Source organism: Barbatula barbatula, assembly GCF_947034865.1.
Source record: "Barbatula barbatula genome assembly, chromosome: 2".
NCBI lineage: Eukaryota > Metazoa > Chordata > Actinopteri > Cypriniformes > Nemacheilidae > Barbatula > Barbatula barbatula.
Genome location: NC_136767.1, coordinates 17,989,662 through 18,002,032, shown reverse-complemented (window position 1 = coordinate 18,002,032; position 12,371 = coordinate 17,989,662). Strand labels below are relative to the sequence as shown.

General features: G+C 38.1%; 1 protein-coding gene across 1 annotated transcript; it reads right to left on the bottom strand.

Annotated features, from left to right (window-relative positions):
- Positions 1-1,870: 1,870 nt before the first annotated feature.
- On the bottom strand, positions 1,871-12,212 carry kank1b (KN motif and ankyrin repeat domains 1b). The gene is made up of 11 exons (XM_079476384.1): positions 12,007-12,212; positions 6,335-8,535; positions 6,136-6,228; positions 5,556-5,658; positions 5,295-5,429; positions 5,080-5,167; positions 3,870-4,089; positions 3,065-3,207; positions 2,752-2,952; positions 2,559-2,663; positions 1,871-2,452 (listed from the first exon to the last, which is right to left on the bottom strand). The coding sequence occupies exons 2-11, from the start codon at positions 8,151-8,153 to the stop codon at positions 2,390-2,392; spliced, it is 2,970 nt and encodes a 989-aa protein (XP_079332510.1). The 5' UTR covers positions 8,154-8,535; positions 12,007-12,212; the 3' UTR covers positions 1,871-2,389.
- Between the last annotated feature and the right edge of the window lie 159 nt (positions 12,213-12,371).

Here is a 12,371-nt window from a genome sequence, read left to right as displayed (position 1 = left end):
TTAAAGTGCTCTGAAATTAATTCGCATGTAGCTCCAGACATATGCTTAGTTATCATTTGCAAGAGCTCTGAGGTATCCTGATAGCGTAATTGCTATTCTTGGTCAGACGCAATAATTTGATGGCAGACCGGAGACACATACTTACTTTAAAATGTTGTGTTAAACTGTTACTGAAGTGAAAATGTTCGGTAATGAGGTATTTATCCAAATGACACCTTATCAGTAATGCATTCTCATTCGCTCGAGTGTTTCTCACTAAGGAACTAAATAAGTTATATGGAGGAGATAATTGAATTAATCCAAATAGACTTTGATATACGGCTAACCAAATTATCTTCACCAAAAGAAACCATTTGTTATTTTGCTATGCGAGTAAAATATCTCCACTCTTTATAATGTCATAGCGTGTTCTTTTCAGCATTTACGAACTGATGTGCATTCATTATGCATGTTTTAGTTTAATTAAGGCAATACTAGTTTATCTGAGGTTAAAAGGTCACCAGACATCTCTGTGATGGGTCATATTCATGCTTTTAATCTTCAACATGATCATCTTCATGAATGAAACATGCCTGTTGTGTCCGTCTAAAGATGCAGTTTCATTTGAGCTACATTTGCCATGGCAACAGCTTCATTAGAAAAGACAAGGAATCTTTTCATTGATCAAATATTCATCTTTAAAAATTCTTATTAGATTGTCACCAGACTCTGCAAAGCAGCAATTATCATTCGGCTGTAAAAGAGCGGATTATATTAGCACATGTAAACTGAGTTACGGTTGCACGCTGTCACAATGTTACATTTTGTATGCATGTTTAGCTATCAGGTCGACAAGGGCATTTTTTGTAAAACATCTCAGGCGGTTACTATGGCAACACCACGTTTTTACTGGCTGCAGACCGCACCGAGCTTTAATGCTATAGCATTCCATCACAAAACACAGACACACACTTTGTCGTCCAGACACATTCAGAAGAACATTATTGAACACGGTGAACCGTTGAACTACATCTTGAAAAGCTAAAGGTCAAAAAGATGCTGAACTCAAGTGAACAAAGAAGTTTAAAGATGTGATGAAAATGGAATCTAATAGTTGGCAGATGCTGTCTATTGTTTCTCTTTATACCCTTTAGATTAATTTACAGACTTTATTTTTTCATCTTGTGATGACTCAACCTCAAAATGTCTTGTGCTTAAATTGATTGTTTTCAAGCAGCAGACTGCAATAATATATGTCTGGAGTTAAGGTAACAACACAAATGTATACATATAATTATCAAACATATATACTGTATATAGAAGTAGCCTACATAAAAATGAGTTTGCAACAGGATCAGATCGCTATTGTTTCTTCTCAAGTCCAAACCACAGAAAACCACATCAGAAATCATTGAACAGGCACAATAGCATTAAAGTTTTAATGCAGCATCTATGGGTGGGATAAACTTTAATCTTCCATTCTCCCTTATTCTAAACATGTGTGTTGCATTTAAAAAGGCTCATTAGAATAGGTAAACTGAGAGATATGAACATATTTTAAGATAAAACCCTTTTTAAGTTCTAACATATCTATTTACATTTACTGCAAACCTCCCGTAAAAATAATAATATTCTCTACATTTTTTAATTGAATTCCACAATTAGCCAGTAAAAGACATCTTTTAATATAAAGTGAATCAGATTTACCTCTGTATCAATGCTCTTTGTTCACAAGACCACTTGGGGCAAACAATTACCAACTGAATGGTCTTTCCGCATGCACTGGTAATCTGTAGATACATTTGCCACCGCCAGATGGCAGCATTGTTCTGTGTGTTCAATATAACTACAAAACTAAAATAAATAAAGTTATTTGAAATAAATACAAGGTGGTGATAAATAAGAATTTATTTTGTGTATACAGAAATGACATACATTTTAACATTTCAATAATTTTTATTGTCACAAAACAATTCCAATTTTTCGATTTGGAAGTACATGGTCAATTATACAGTCGATATGTAATAGAAGTAAATATTAACAATAATATACTGTATACTAAAATGCCTCTAATTTACATATTAGCTGTACCTTAAAATGAATATTTTAAACTCCTATAGTTTCCTAAGGAATTGTAACATTAACAGCCACAATTAAAATATTGGTCTTTATTATTGATAAATTGCATATTGCATATGTGTCAATTTGGAAAATATTTTAAAAAATTTCAGTAAGGAAGAAAGAAAGAAAAGTTTATTTGGCTTATACTGCAGTGCAAAGTGAATGCGCTCTTGAATCTTACAAATATTTGAATATATAATAGTAAATACTTCTCTCGGTCAAGGCTGTATAGGAGCATTTCATTGAACAGGTAATACTGAGGATGTCTGAATGTAAAGCACAGAAAATGTTAATTTGACTCAGAAGAGCTTATTTGTGATGGTGCAGCTGGAGTCTTGCTTCGAGGAGATCCCTGTGGATACAAATACACACATCATGTCATAAATACATATTATTAGACCAAGTAAGTTAATACAAGTTATTTAAGAATAATTATTAGATACAGAAGAAATTCATACCCTGGTAGCTGAACTACTTTTTGAGTAGTTGACATGGGCATAGAGAAGCATTGCAATGTCTTTGTGTCTGGCCTCCAAAGCAATGGACAGTGCAGTGCTTTCATCCTATCAGAACACGCACACAAAACATTTATTATCAAATTACTATTTTTAATCTATTTATAATTTTGATGGTTGCTAACTGGTAACTCACATTGTCTGTCAGCGTGGCATCACATCCCGGCTGGGCCAGCAATAGTTTGACGATCTCTGAATGGCCATGTTCACCGGCACACATGAGAGCAGTGGACCCTTCATCGTCCTGGATGTTGACATCTGCTCCAGCAGCCAGCAGAGCCCTCACCATATCTATACACCCATGACTGACTGCAAGCATGAGAGCTGTCTGGCCAGCCTGATGAGAATACCATAGTACACATTGACAAATACAGCTATATACTTAAGTGGAACCGTCCTGCATTCTCATTCAAACAGATTAACGGTCAAACAAAAAGACGCAGAGACACCTGGCTGGCCTTAGCATTAACATCTCCTCTGCTGAAGAGTTCTTTCACCAACATCATGTCTTCCTTTGTTGCCACGGCAGCCAGAGAAGCAAGCATTATCGGAGTATATCCAGCCCTGTTTTGATGATCTATATTACACACCCCTGCATAAAAAATAGCCACAATTTAAACCCATAAGTAGTAAAAACTTGAACAGTATGTAAATTAGAGACTTCTGCATTGTTACAACTATGAGCAAAAGCTATTAAAATAATGAAAAAACATTTTTAAATAGAAAAGCAACTACAGTTATTCAATCTGGTGTGTTCATTTAGAAGTCCAGTGTGTCATTTTTTGGAGGATCTATTGACAGAAATGCAATATAATATACTGTACATGAGACCTTAAATAATGAAGCGTTATTTTTTACCTTAAAATTAGTTGTTTATATACACATACTGTACACTGCAGGTCCTCTTACAGGGAATTCACCATGTTGTTTCTTCAGTAGCCCTAACAAACTGCTCTACAGGGCGAGTTTTCGTAAATGCATTATCTCCTTAGGACTAAGATTGTGTCACCCACCGTAGTGCTTCAAAAGGGAGGGGTGGGGTGAGCCGTTGGTTGTAATTCGCAACCTCGCCGCTAGATGCCGCTAAATTTAATACACTGGACCTTTAAACCATGTATTTGTAGTGAAACTATGGTAATGGCTACAATGAGTAATCAGACTGCCAAAAATCTAAGTAAAAACCATTTCAATTTTAATTAAACTACGAAAAAATGACAACTAACTAAATACCATAAATAACAGGATTTAAAGTACCTGCAGCTAGTAGAATCTTAACAATGCTGAAATTAGAGTGAGACACGCTGTAGTGAAGGGCTGTGTTTCCATTCTGATCAGCCATATTGGCAACATAGCACAGTACATCCGGTGAGACAAGGCGGCAGGCAGACAGAAAGTCCTCCACGTTCTGTGGGCAAGCCCTCTTCTGGCTGGACACACAGAACCACTCCTGCTGAACTGTGTTAAGACTGGAGCGCTTTAAAGACAACCAGACATAAAAAATAACAATAATATAAGGAATGTATTCATGAATGCTGATCCTCCGAGACTTATTGAGATACATCAATACCAGACACATTTCAGCACACTTTCATCATTTCACCACACTATGCCATGAACAGAATGACACCCTTAACAAATACAAAATGCAGAAGCTTTGTAATTTTAAACTTCCCACAATTCCACAGTGTACCGATCAATCTATATGCCAGTAGGTAATTATAGAATGAGGCTTAGAGTGAGTAAACATAGAACACATTAGAAGCCGGGCTTTTCAGACTGTGAAAGGCGGATGCCACAAGTCAGCACAACTAAATCCATGTGGTTTGCCCACTGTTTGCTTTCATGTGTGAACCTTTGTAAATAATTCCCAAGTATAGGAATTTCTCAATTTTGGTTATGATGGTTCAACAATCTCTAATCTCTGTTCTGTGTGATCAAAACATATTGGAAGAAACTAAAGGAAAAAATATTTTTGCTAGGTCATTTAACATATAGCTGTGGAAAAATTAAGAGACCATTGTCTGTTGAATTTCAACAAAATCATACCTCAGGAGTGAATGTGAAAGACTGACATCATGACAAAATACATGGACATTTGGATAAAATTTGAGGTTATCACATAAAAAAGAATGTTTGAACTTTCCTAAATGCATGTACAAATATTACTGTTGTATTGCTAAAAAGTGAATATGAACTAATTTGCAGTATTTGAGGTCTGACAAAATGCAGATTCTCTTTTCTGTTATTTTACTCCAGTTTTAATTGCAAAAGAAACAGCAACTTAAAATGTATGTTAAATGACCTGGCAAAAAATAAATACATATGACCCAATGTTGTAATTCACCTCTGACAATCCATGACATAAAACATCTCACAGACGGAGATCAACTAAAAAATTAATATAAATAGTAGGCTTAAGGAACAATATACATTCAAAGATAAGTGCTATTGTTCTATAGCTCACCAGTTCTCTGTTGGATGTGGTCTTACTACTACTGAGATAAACCTCCAGAGTTTGGCAGGCAGAAAGCATCTTCGCACAAAATTTGTACCTACAGACAACAAAACAGCATACTTTGAGCAGTTATGACTGACTGAACTGGCTTAAGAGTTGCATTTCATTTAAACCAAAAAAAGTAAACTGGGCGATATGAGAAAACCTATATACGCATTACAAACCTTTCTTTCCTCTTGGGAAACGTAACTTTAGCTTTGGCATTTCCTTCTTTTAGCCTCTTCTGCCTTTTCTTCTCTTCTTCCTCAGAATTACCGCCCTCAGACAAGGAAACCTCAATACTTCCATATCGAGTGCCCCTATAGAAACAATGAACAGGTTTAATTTCACTTATTCAAATATACTTTTTAAAAAGAGCTTGATATAACTGTGGTGTTAAATCTAAAAATATAAGCTCTGATTAAGCAATGAAGTTCTTTAGTTACCCACGAGTGGCAGGCTTAGGGATATTCACACCATCTGTGGATATCTGATAAATGTTTTTCCTTTTCATGATGGACCTGAGACAGCGATCATCACTAGGTGAGTCTGAATAGAATAAAAAAAGATTTAACAAAACTTTAGCTGCAAATGTCCTTGTTGCTCCTAGTCTGCCATAGCAGACTAAACAAAACCATGATCTAAACTAAAACGTTTGCCATTTATTTTTGACAGCTTAAACAAACACCTGTCAAAGCTCTTTTTCTTTTGTTAAGATTCCTGAAACAGACATTCCCGCCTTTAGCAAGCCATGTACTGAACAGATTTGCAGGATGGTATTCGCATCTATGTCTGCCACAGACCAGAGGACATGAGAGCATTCCAGAATCCCAAATATTCTAAATGCAGGGCACATTCAGCCAAAAGACAAACCAGAGAGAGCTATTTTCACCTCTTGTTCACATTCCACTGAATAGAGGAAGGCTAGAAAATATTCCTCTGAAAATAGGTCTACTTTTACCGGGATTCGAAACTTTTGTTTTGTCTGACTGACTTGAGTTGCCTCTGACACATAGAAATTCCTACCGTGAAGAGCAGTGCACATCTGCTGCTCCGTTGTATTCATCTTTTTAGTCCTTGCACTGTCATCCAATTTTGGTGTCTGGCTTTGACCAGTGACTGGCAAACAGAGAGAAAATGCATTAGTTTTCTAGGAAGGTAGCTTTTACTACATTCCATTTGTACATAAACCATTTACAGCAGTTAAACAAAATCACAGAATTACCAGCAACTTGTGTATCTACATGACCATGAGACTGGAGAGTGACCTCATCTATTGACCCCGACTGGCTGTCAGTCAGCAGGTCCTGCTGTTCTTTAAGTAATCTTTGCATACGATCTATGTAATGATCAAGTCCAGGTTCTAATTGAGGATACATGTGTCCCTCTGCATCACGTATCCTCCCATCTCCCACCTCTACACCAATGCTACGTGTCTTCAGGGGATCCAGCAACCGGGAAGGACCGCACGCGATGTTCCGTGTGCGAAGCCCAATAAGAACATTCTCATTGATATTTGTCAATCCAACACCAATGTCACGTGTTCTAGCCTTGGGCACACCAGGGGTAGCACATCTTTCTAAAAATGCAGGGGTTCCCACGGAAACAGAGCGTATTTGAATGGTGCTCACTCTGTCGCAAACTTTCCCATCCCCAACCGCCAAAGAACGGGTGGTTGGATTGGCTGTATTGGTATGTCTCCCTCTGGTCAGCGTGTACTTTGTGTTGGTGCTGGCTTCGGTTACACAGGCTTGCGAAGTGCTGGTGCTCCGGGAAACTGTACATACAGTCGTACTGGTACGTTGTGAGGTGGTCTGTGGGACCGCCATCACAGCAAAGTCGCTCCTTCGTACTGTGTCAGTAACAGTTCCTAGGGAAGCAAGCGATTTTACCACATTCACACTGAGCATGTGGCCACCAGAGCCCACTGTTTGACAAGACATGTTCCTCTTCTCCAACATCTCCAAGGTAATCGTGCCTTGACTACAGGTTGGCATGGGTATGGTTCCAAAACATTTATCTTTTCTCTCAACTCTTCGGTGTACTTCCCACTCTTCCATAGGTGTGTCTGGGCCTGAAGACATGGATGTCATCGTAGGTGTACAGGACACTCCAACTGTAATGGAAACTTGTTCCGGCCCTCCCCCAACTGAAGAATTTACAAGGTGCGTGTGATTTCCAACTCCTAGAGTGCGAGTTTGTAACTCGGTCTGGATAGAGATGGATTTCATCAGGAGTTGTGCAGTGGAACTCTTGTCAGAGCGATTCCTTACGGACGCCATGCCGAGCATTGTTTCAGTGACACTGATAGATACAGATCTTGTCTCACCTTCATAAAAGTCATTTCCCACTGCAACAGACTTTAAAACCTTCTTTCCGAGACCTGAAGATTGTTGAGTCTCAAGACGTGCATCTTGGATCTTCTTTTCAAGCAGTTGCATTTCAACACTGAGCTGTGTGAACTCCGTCAACCCAGAAAGGTCGCTGTGCTCCAAACCTTCCATATCTTCTGAGTATTCAATACTGCTCTCTTTCACCACATCGGATTGTTGGTCATCTTGGTTCTTGATCAAGGCGGTCAGTTGTCTCTTTTCTTCCTGCAACACAGAGATCTTCACTTGTAGGACAGGTATGACTTTTACTTGCTCCTCCAGATATTTTAGTCTCTCTAAGGCAGTTGCCATATGATCCCTGACCAGCTGCAGGTGGATCTGGCTGACACTACTTACTGGAGATGCCCGGCCAGAGCTTAAAGGGGTGATCTTATGGGAGCTCCCCACCAACAAAGTTCCTTGGTTGGGCGGTTCTAGGAGCGTCATTTTAGCATCTTTATAAATACGTTGAGTACAGAATTTATTTAGGCCAGCCAAGCTAGTGTAAGGGGACTGGGAACCACTAGACCCAAGACCACTGAAACTCGCAAGCCTACGACGTGGGTGTGGTTCCCGAGCTCCTGATCCTTTATCATTTTCCAAACGCTTACATGTTTCCATCAAGGTCTTTTCCACTACAGGATTTGGTGTGGTTTGGGTAAGACGTTGCATGGCTGGGGGAGGTGTCCCATCTGAACCCACCTGAGAGGCGGATGGACCTTGAGATACCTCGGGACCTTGATTTGAGGATTTAGGTTTGGAATGGTGATGAGGGAGTGGGGGTCTTCTTCTGATGATTGATGCAGAAGAGGATGTGGAGAGGGATGTTTTCTGGGCCTCATCACTGCTTACAGAGGACAGAGACTCTGGGGATTTCCAGCGTGAGGGGTTTATATTGCTCTGCGGCTCGGAGGCTGGGTTTGCCTCCCTGGGCCGCTTTCTAAAATCCAGCCGGTGAATGGTGTCGCTCCGTTCAATATAATTAATGTTTTTAACAAAGTCTTGGTCAAGCTCGTAGCCATATGGTGAATCGATGCTTAATGCTCACTCCATTCTATTTTGAAAAGAAAAAGAACCGTAAGAATTTATAGAATTTAATTTAAGTGGAATTATTTAATGGTTTGTCATTTATTATTATTTTAATCCCAATTCTTGTATATTGTTTGTATATTTTTTACGAATGGTTTTATGTTTGATCCTGGATTGTTGTTTGTAAAGTTAGAAAAATCAATAAATAGACAATAGACAGACATGTCATGGAAATAACTGGCCTCTAAAAAAATGTATTTAAATCATGACACCAGAACATTTTCTTACTGACTTAATGATAAAACACAAAACAATACTCATAAACAATTAAAAATAGCACATCCCTAAAATTCACAATGCAATAATAATTTACTTTATAATCAGGATAACTTTAATATTCTACATTTTTGGAATGTATCCGGTTTCCCTCAAAATAATTAATTGCTTGCTCAGCATTTACAGCGGCAAACCATTCAGCTAAATCTTGCAATGTGGAGGACATTCTCTTACCTGCAGATGAGTATTTTCTGAAAAAGAGTTTTCTGTTCTAATAAAGTTCAGAACCTTTCCTCTATCTCCGTCAAACTCCTTTTGCTCTCCTCCTCCAGGAGGCCTTCACTTACTTCTTCTGTTTCTCTCCTCCCCCTGCGTTTCTACTGCCATTCCAATTTCACCCCAGCATTTAAAGCCTCCCTCTTTGAAAAAAAACACAATCTAAACTGGCCAAGTTGTTTAACATTCTAAAAAATCTAAAAGAAATGTCTCTTCTTGCATCATGCAGGTCAAATCCATTTTTGTCATAAATTATTAAAACTTGATCTAAAGGGCTGGCGATTCTGACCTTGATGGTTAAAGCAGAAGTGTGTTTTTTGAGGCATGGCAGATGGTGATTGATATCACTTCTAAATGTAAATTTTCTCAGAAGGTGGATGACTTGAAAAACTGTAAATGAAAAAAAGAAGAAATGTGAAAAGGATGTGAAATTTAAAGGGATAGTTCACCCAAAAATTAGAATTCTGTCATAATTTACTCACCCCCAGGCTGTTTCAAAGCTGTGTAAATTAAGATATTTAGAAGAATGTTAGAAATTTTCAGTTCTGGGACATCATCCACTACCATATTGTAAATTCTTTAAAACTATTGTTTTGTTCTGTTGAACACAAAATGGGATATTTTGAAGAATTAAGGAAAACAAACAGTTCCGGGGCAGCTTTGGCTACCATTTCATTTTAATGAATTACATTTTTCAAAGATGTCCCAGAACTGATAATTGCAAATATTTTTCTCTGTGTTCATCAGAACTAATACATTTATACAGGTATAAAATGACTTGAGGGTGAATAGATGTCTTTGGGTGAACTATCAATTTAATATTGATAGTTGTGTCTAGTTGTGTTTAAAAAACCTAAAGGTAAGGCAGAAATCATGGAAATGTATCCCACACGAGCATGGCTCGAAGTATATCGCCCTCTTCTGTACAGCAGATTCATTACTGATTTTAAACATGTACTGCTATGAAGCGGGGCTAGTACGCCTTAACATTTCAAATAAGCGGAGAGACTTAACGATGTGCTTTAAGAAATGCACGCCATGAGACGCCACATCACGCTGCTACATTCAATACGGAAGAAATTCCCGCGGCTAACGATTGACGTCTTTTAAAGCGATTTGATCTGTCGGTTCAAGAGACTTGATGTTATTTGCAATGTTATAATCGGCAATCCACAGCCACAGGCAGTCAGTTCGCGCGCGCGAAATGTCGCGTTCCAAAAGGAGTCTAGTGCCCTTGAAAGTTGCTGCAGGAAGGCTACTACACCACGTGAAATGTTGTCTCAGATTAGGAAAGAATGATCTTGTTTTTACTACTACATTCATTTTGTATGAACAGCTATAATCACGAAAAATAGCTGGTCATCTCCCTCCTAACTTGCTCTTCAAATGATCTGCCCTCCTAAATGTGCACAGGGATGCGATTGTAATTTACCCTAAAATGCTGCAATACTGCTCAGTTTCTTGCACAGAATTGATTCGCTTTATAAAATACCAGTTTAACGTCAAGGGGCGGATTGATCTTGTGCCGAATGTATTCTTCGTATTCGCTTGAATTACGCTTGTTTAGATAAAGTCGGGCCGAGTACCGAAACAACCATAGCCAATCAGCAGTAAGGTGTACAGTGCACAGGATGGCCTTCATTTCCTCAAACACAACACCTAAAAAGAGCTAGAAAGCCGACCTTAGACAATATAGTAAAATGTGTTCCAATCCCAAAATACAGAGTTTATATTCTAAAGAATGCTGATGCTGCTTTTTCTGCCGGATCTTATATTGTGTTTCACAAGTCAAACCGTTCTGAAATAACTTGATGGTGAGAAAACAATGAATTTACATTTTACACTTTATTACGTTAAGGGACACATGGCTGTAAGAAGATTAAGATCAGTGGCTCAACAAAGCCACTATGATTTGACAGAGATGAAGAGAATGCAACCCAGAAGAATTAACTGTCACTGCAGATGGATATCTGATACATGAGTCCTGCTTTCTGTAAAGTATTGTGTCAGCTGAATCGTTTGGCAGTGAGAGGACACAAATACATTAACACAATTTACAAGAAGAGAAAACACGCATATACATAAGGCAAATATACATAAAGTATGCATGACTAGTTTTTGACTTCACATTAAGATTCTGTAATTACTGTGAGACTTCAGCAAACTTTTATTTGAGCCATTTATCAGTTTTTACTACTTGAACAGTATTGGTCAATTCTGTGGTAATTATATTTTTGTATAATAACTTTAAACTACTGAATTCATATAAAGCCTTCGTTGTTCTTAAAGGGATAGGCTAGCTTCACCCCGAAAATGAGTTCATCGGAACAAAATCATTTACTCACCTTCGCGTTGTTAGAATCTGTATAAATTGATGACGGAATTTTATTTTTTGGTTGAAGTAACCACGCAAAATCTCAAAGCCTCAAATTAACTGAAATACATTTACATGCTTTTAACAACAACAGCACCGCTTCCATTACTTAATACTTTATTTTTAGGCTGTGTTCTTTAAACATGAAACAATGGTTGTTTTGTACAATTTTAAGTATATGGATTTATTCTGCTCCTGGTACAGCCCAGTATATAAGACCCACCAGCTTATGCACTTGACTTGAGACTTTCTGCACAACAGCTCACAAACACTATATACCCTGAATTGATTCGGTTTTTATTTCAACAAATGAAACGAAGAACTTTATGACGAGTTTAATCAACTGATTAGTTTCAATCAACCATGCCTTGATATTAGTTTTATAAAATAGAACTTTCGGACGCATTTGTAAGATTTTTTTTATTTTAAATACTGAAATCATGTCTAAAACAAGACTTGTACAAAAATAAGAAGAGCTATGTACAAACATATTCCCACAAATTGCAGGGAATAACTTTAAACAGTAGCCGGGCAGGTGAGTTTGGGGTGCTGTGTTGTTTGTTTACGTACCGAAGTGAAGTGCCGCAGCAGATCCAGTGATGATCCAGCTGGTAGAAGGTCGGCATTTGTTTTCCGTTTACATCACCATACTTTTGCTTACTCTTGAAGAAGTCATCCCCCTATTAAATCCTTATCGTACACAATTAACATCCGAATAACTTGGCCGCACTGATCTGTGTGCATATGGAGGAGGTGCTGCTTTTACGCCATGACGCACTACGGCAGGTGTGCAGACGGCGCGCTTTCAAGAGCCCAGTTTACTCTGCAGCCTCTTTTGACAACTGTTTTAGAGCCTTTGCAGTCGAAACAAAGACAGTGAGGCAAATATACTGTAGTTAAAATAACAAGTTTTAAAAACTTGTTATTATACAATT

Coding starts and splice junctions, on each gene's coding strand:
- kank1b (XM_079476384.1), bottom strand. CDS start 8,153: ATGCAACGTCTTACCCAAACCACACCAAATCCTGTAGTGGAAAAGACC. Junction 5,659..6,135: donor GATGTGCACTGCTCTTCACG/GTAGGAATTTCT, acceptor TATTCTATTCAG/ACTCACCTAGTGATGATCGC. Junction 5,430..5,555: donor CCTAAGCCTGCCACTCGTGG/GTAACTAAAGAA, acceptor TTGTTTCTATAG/GGGCACTCGATATGGAAGTA.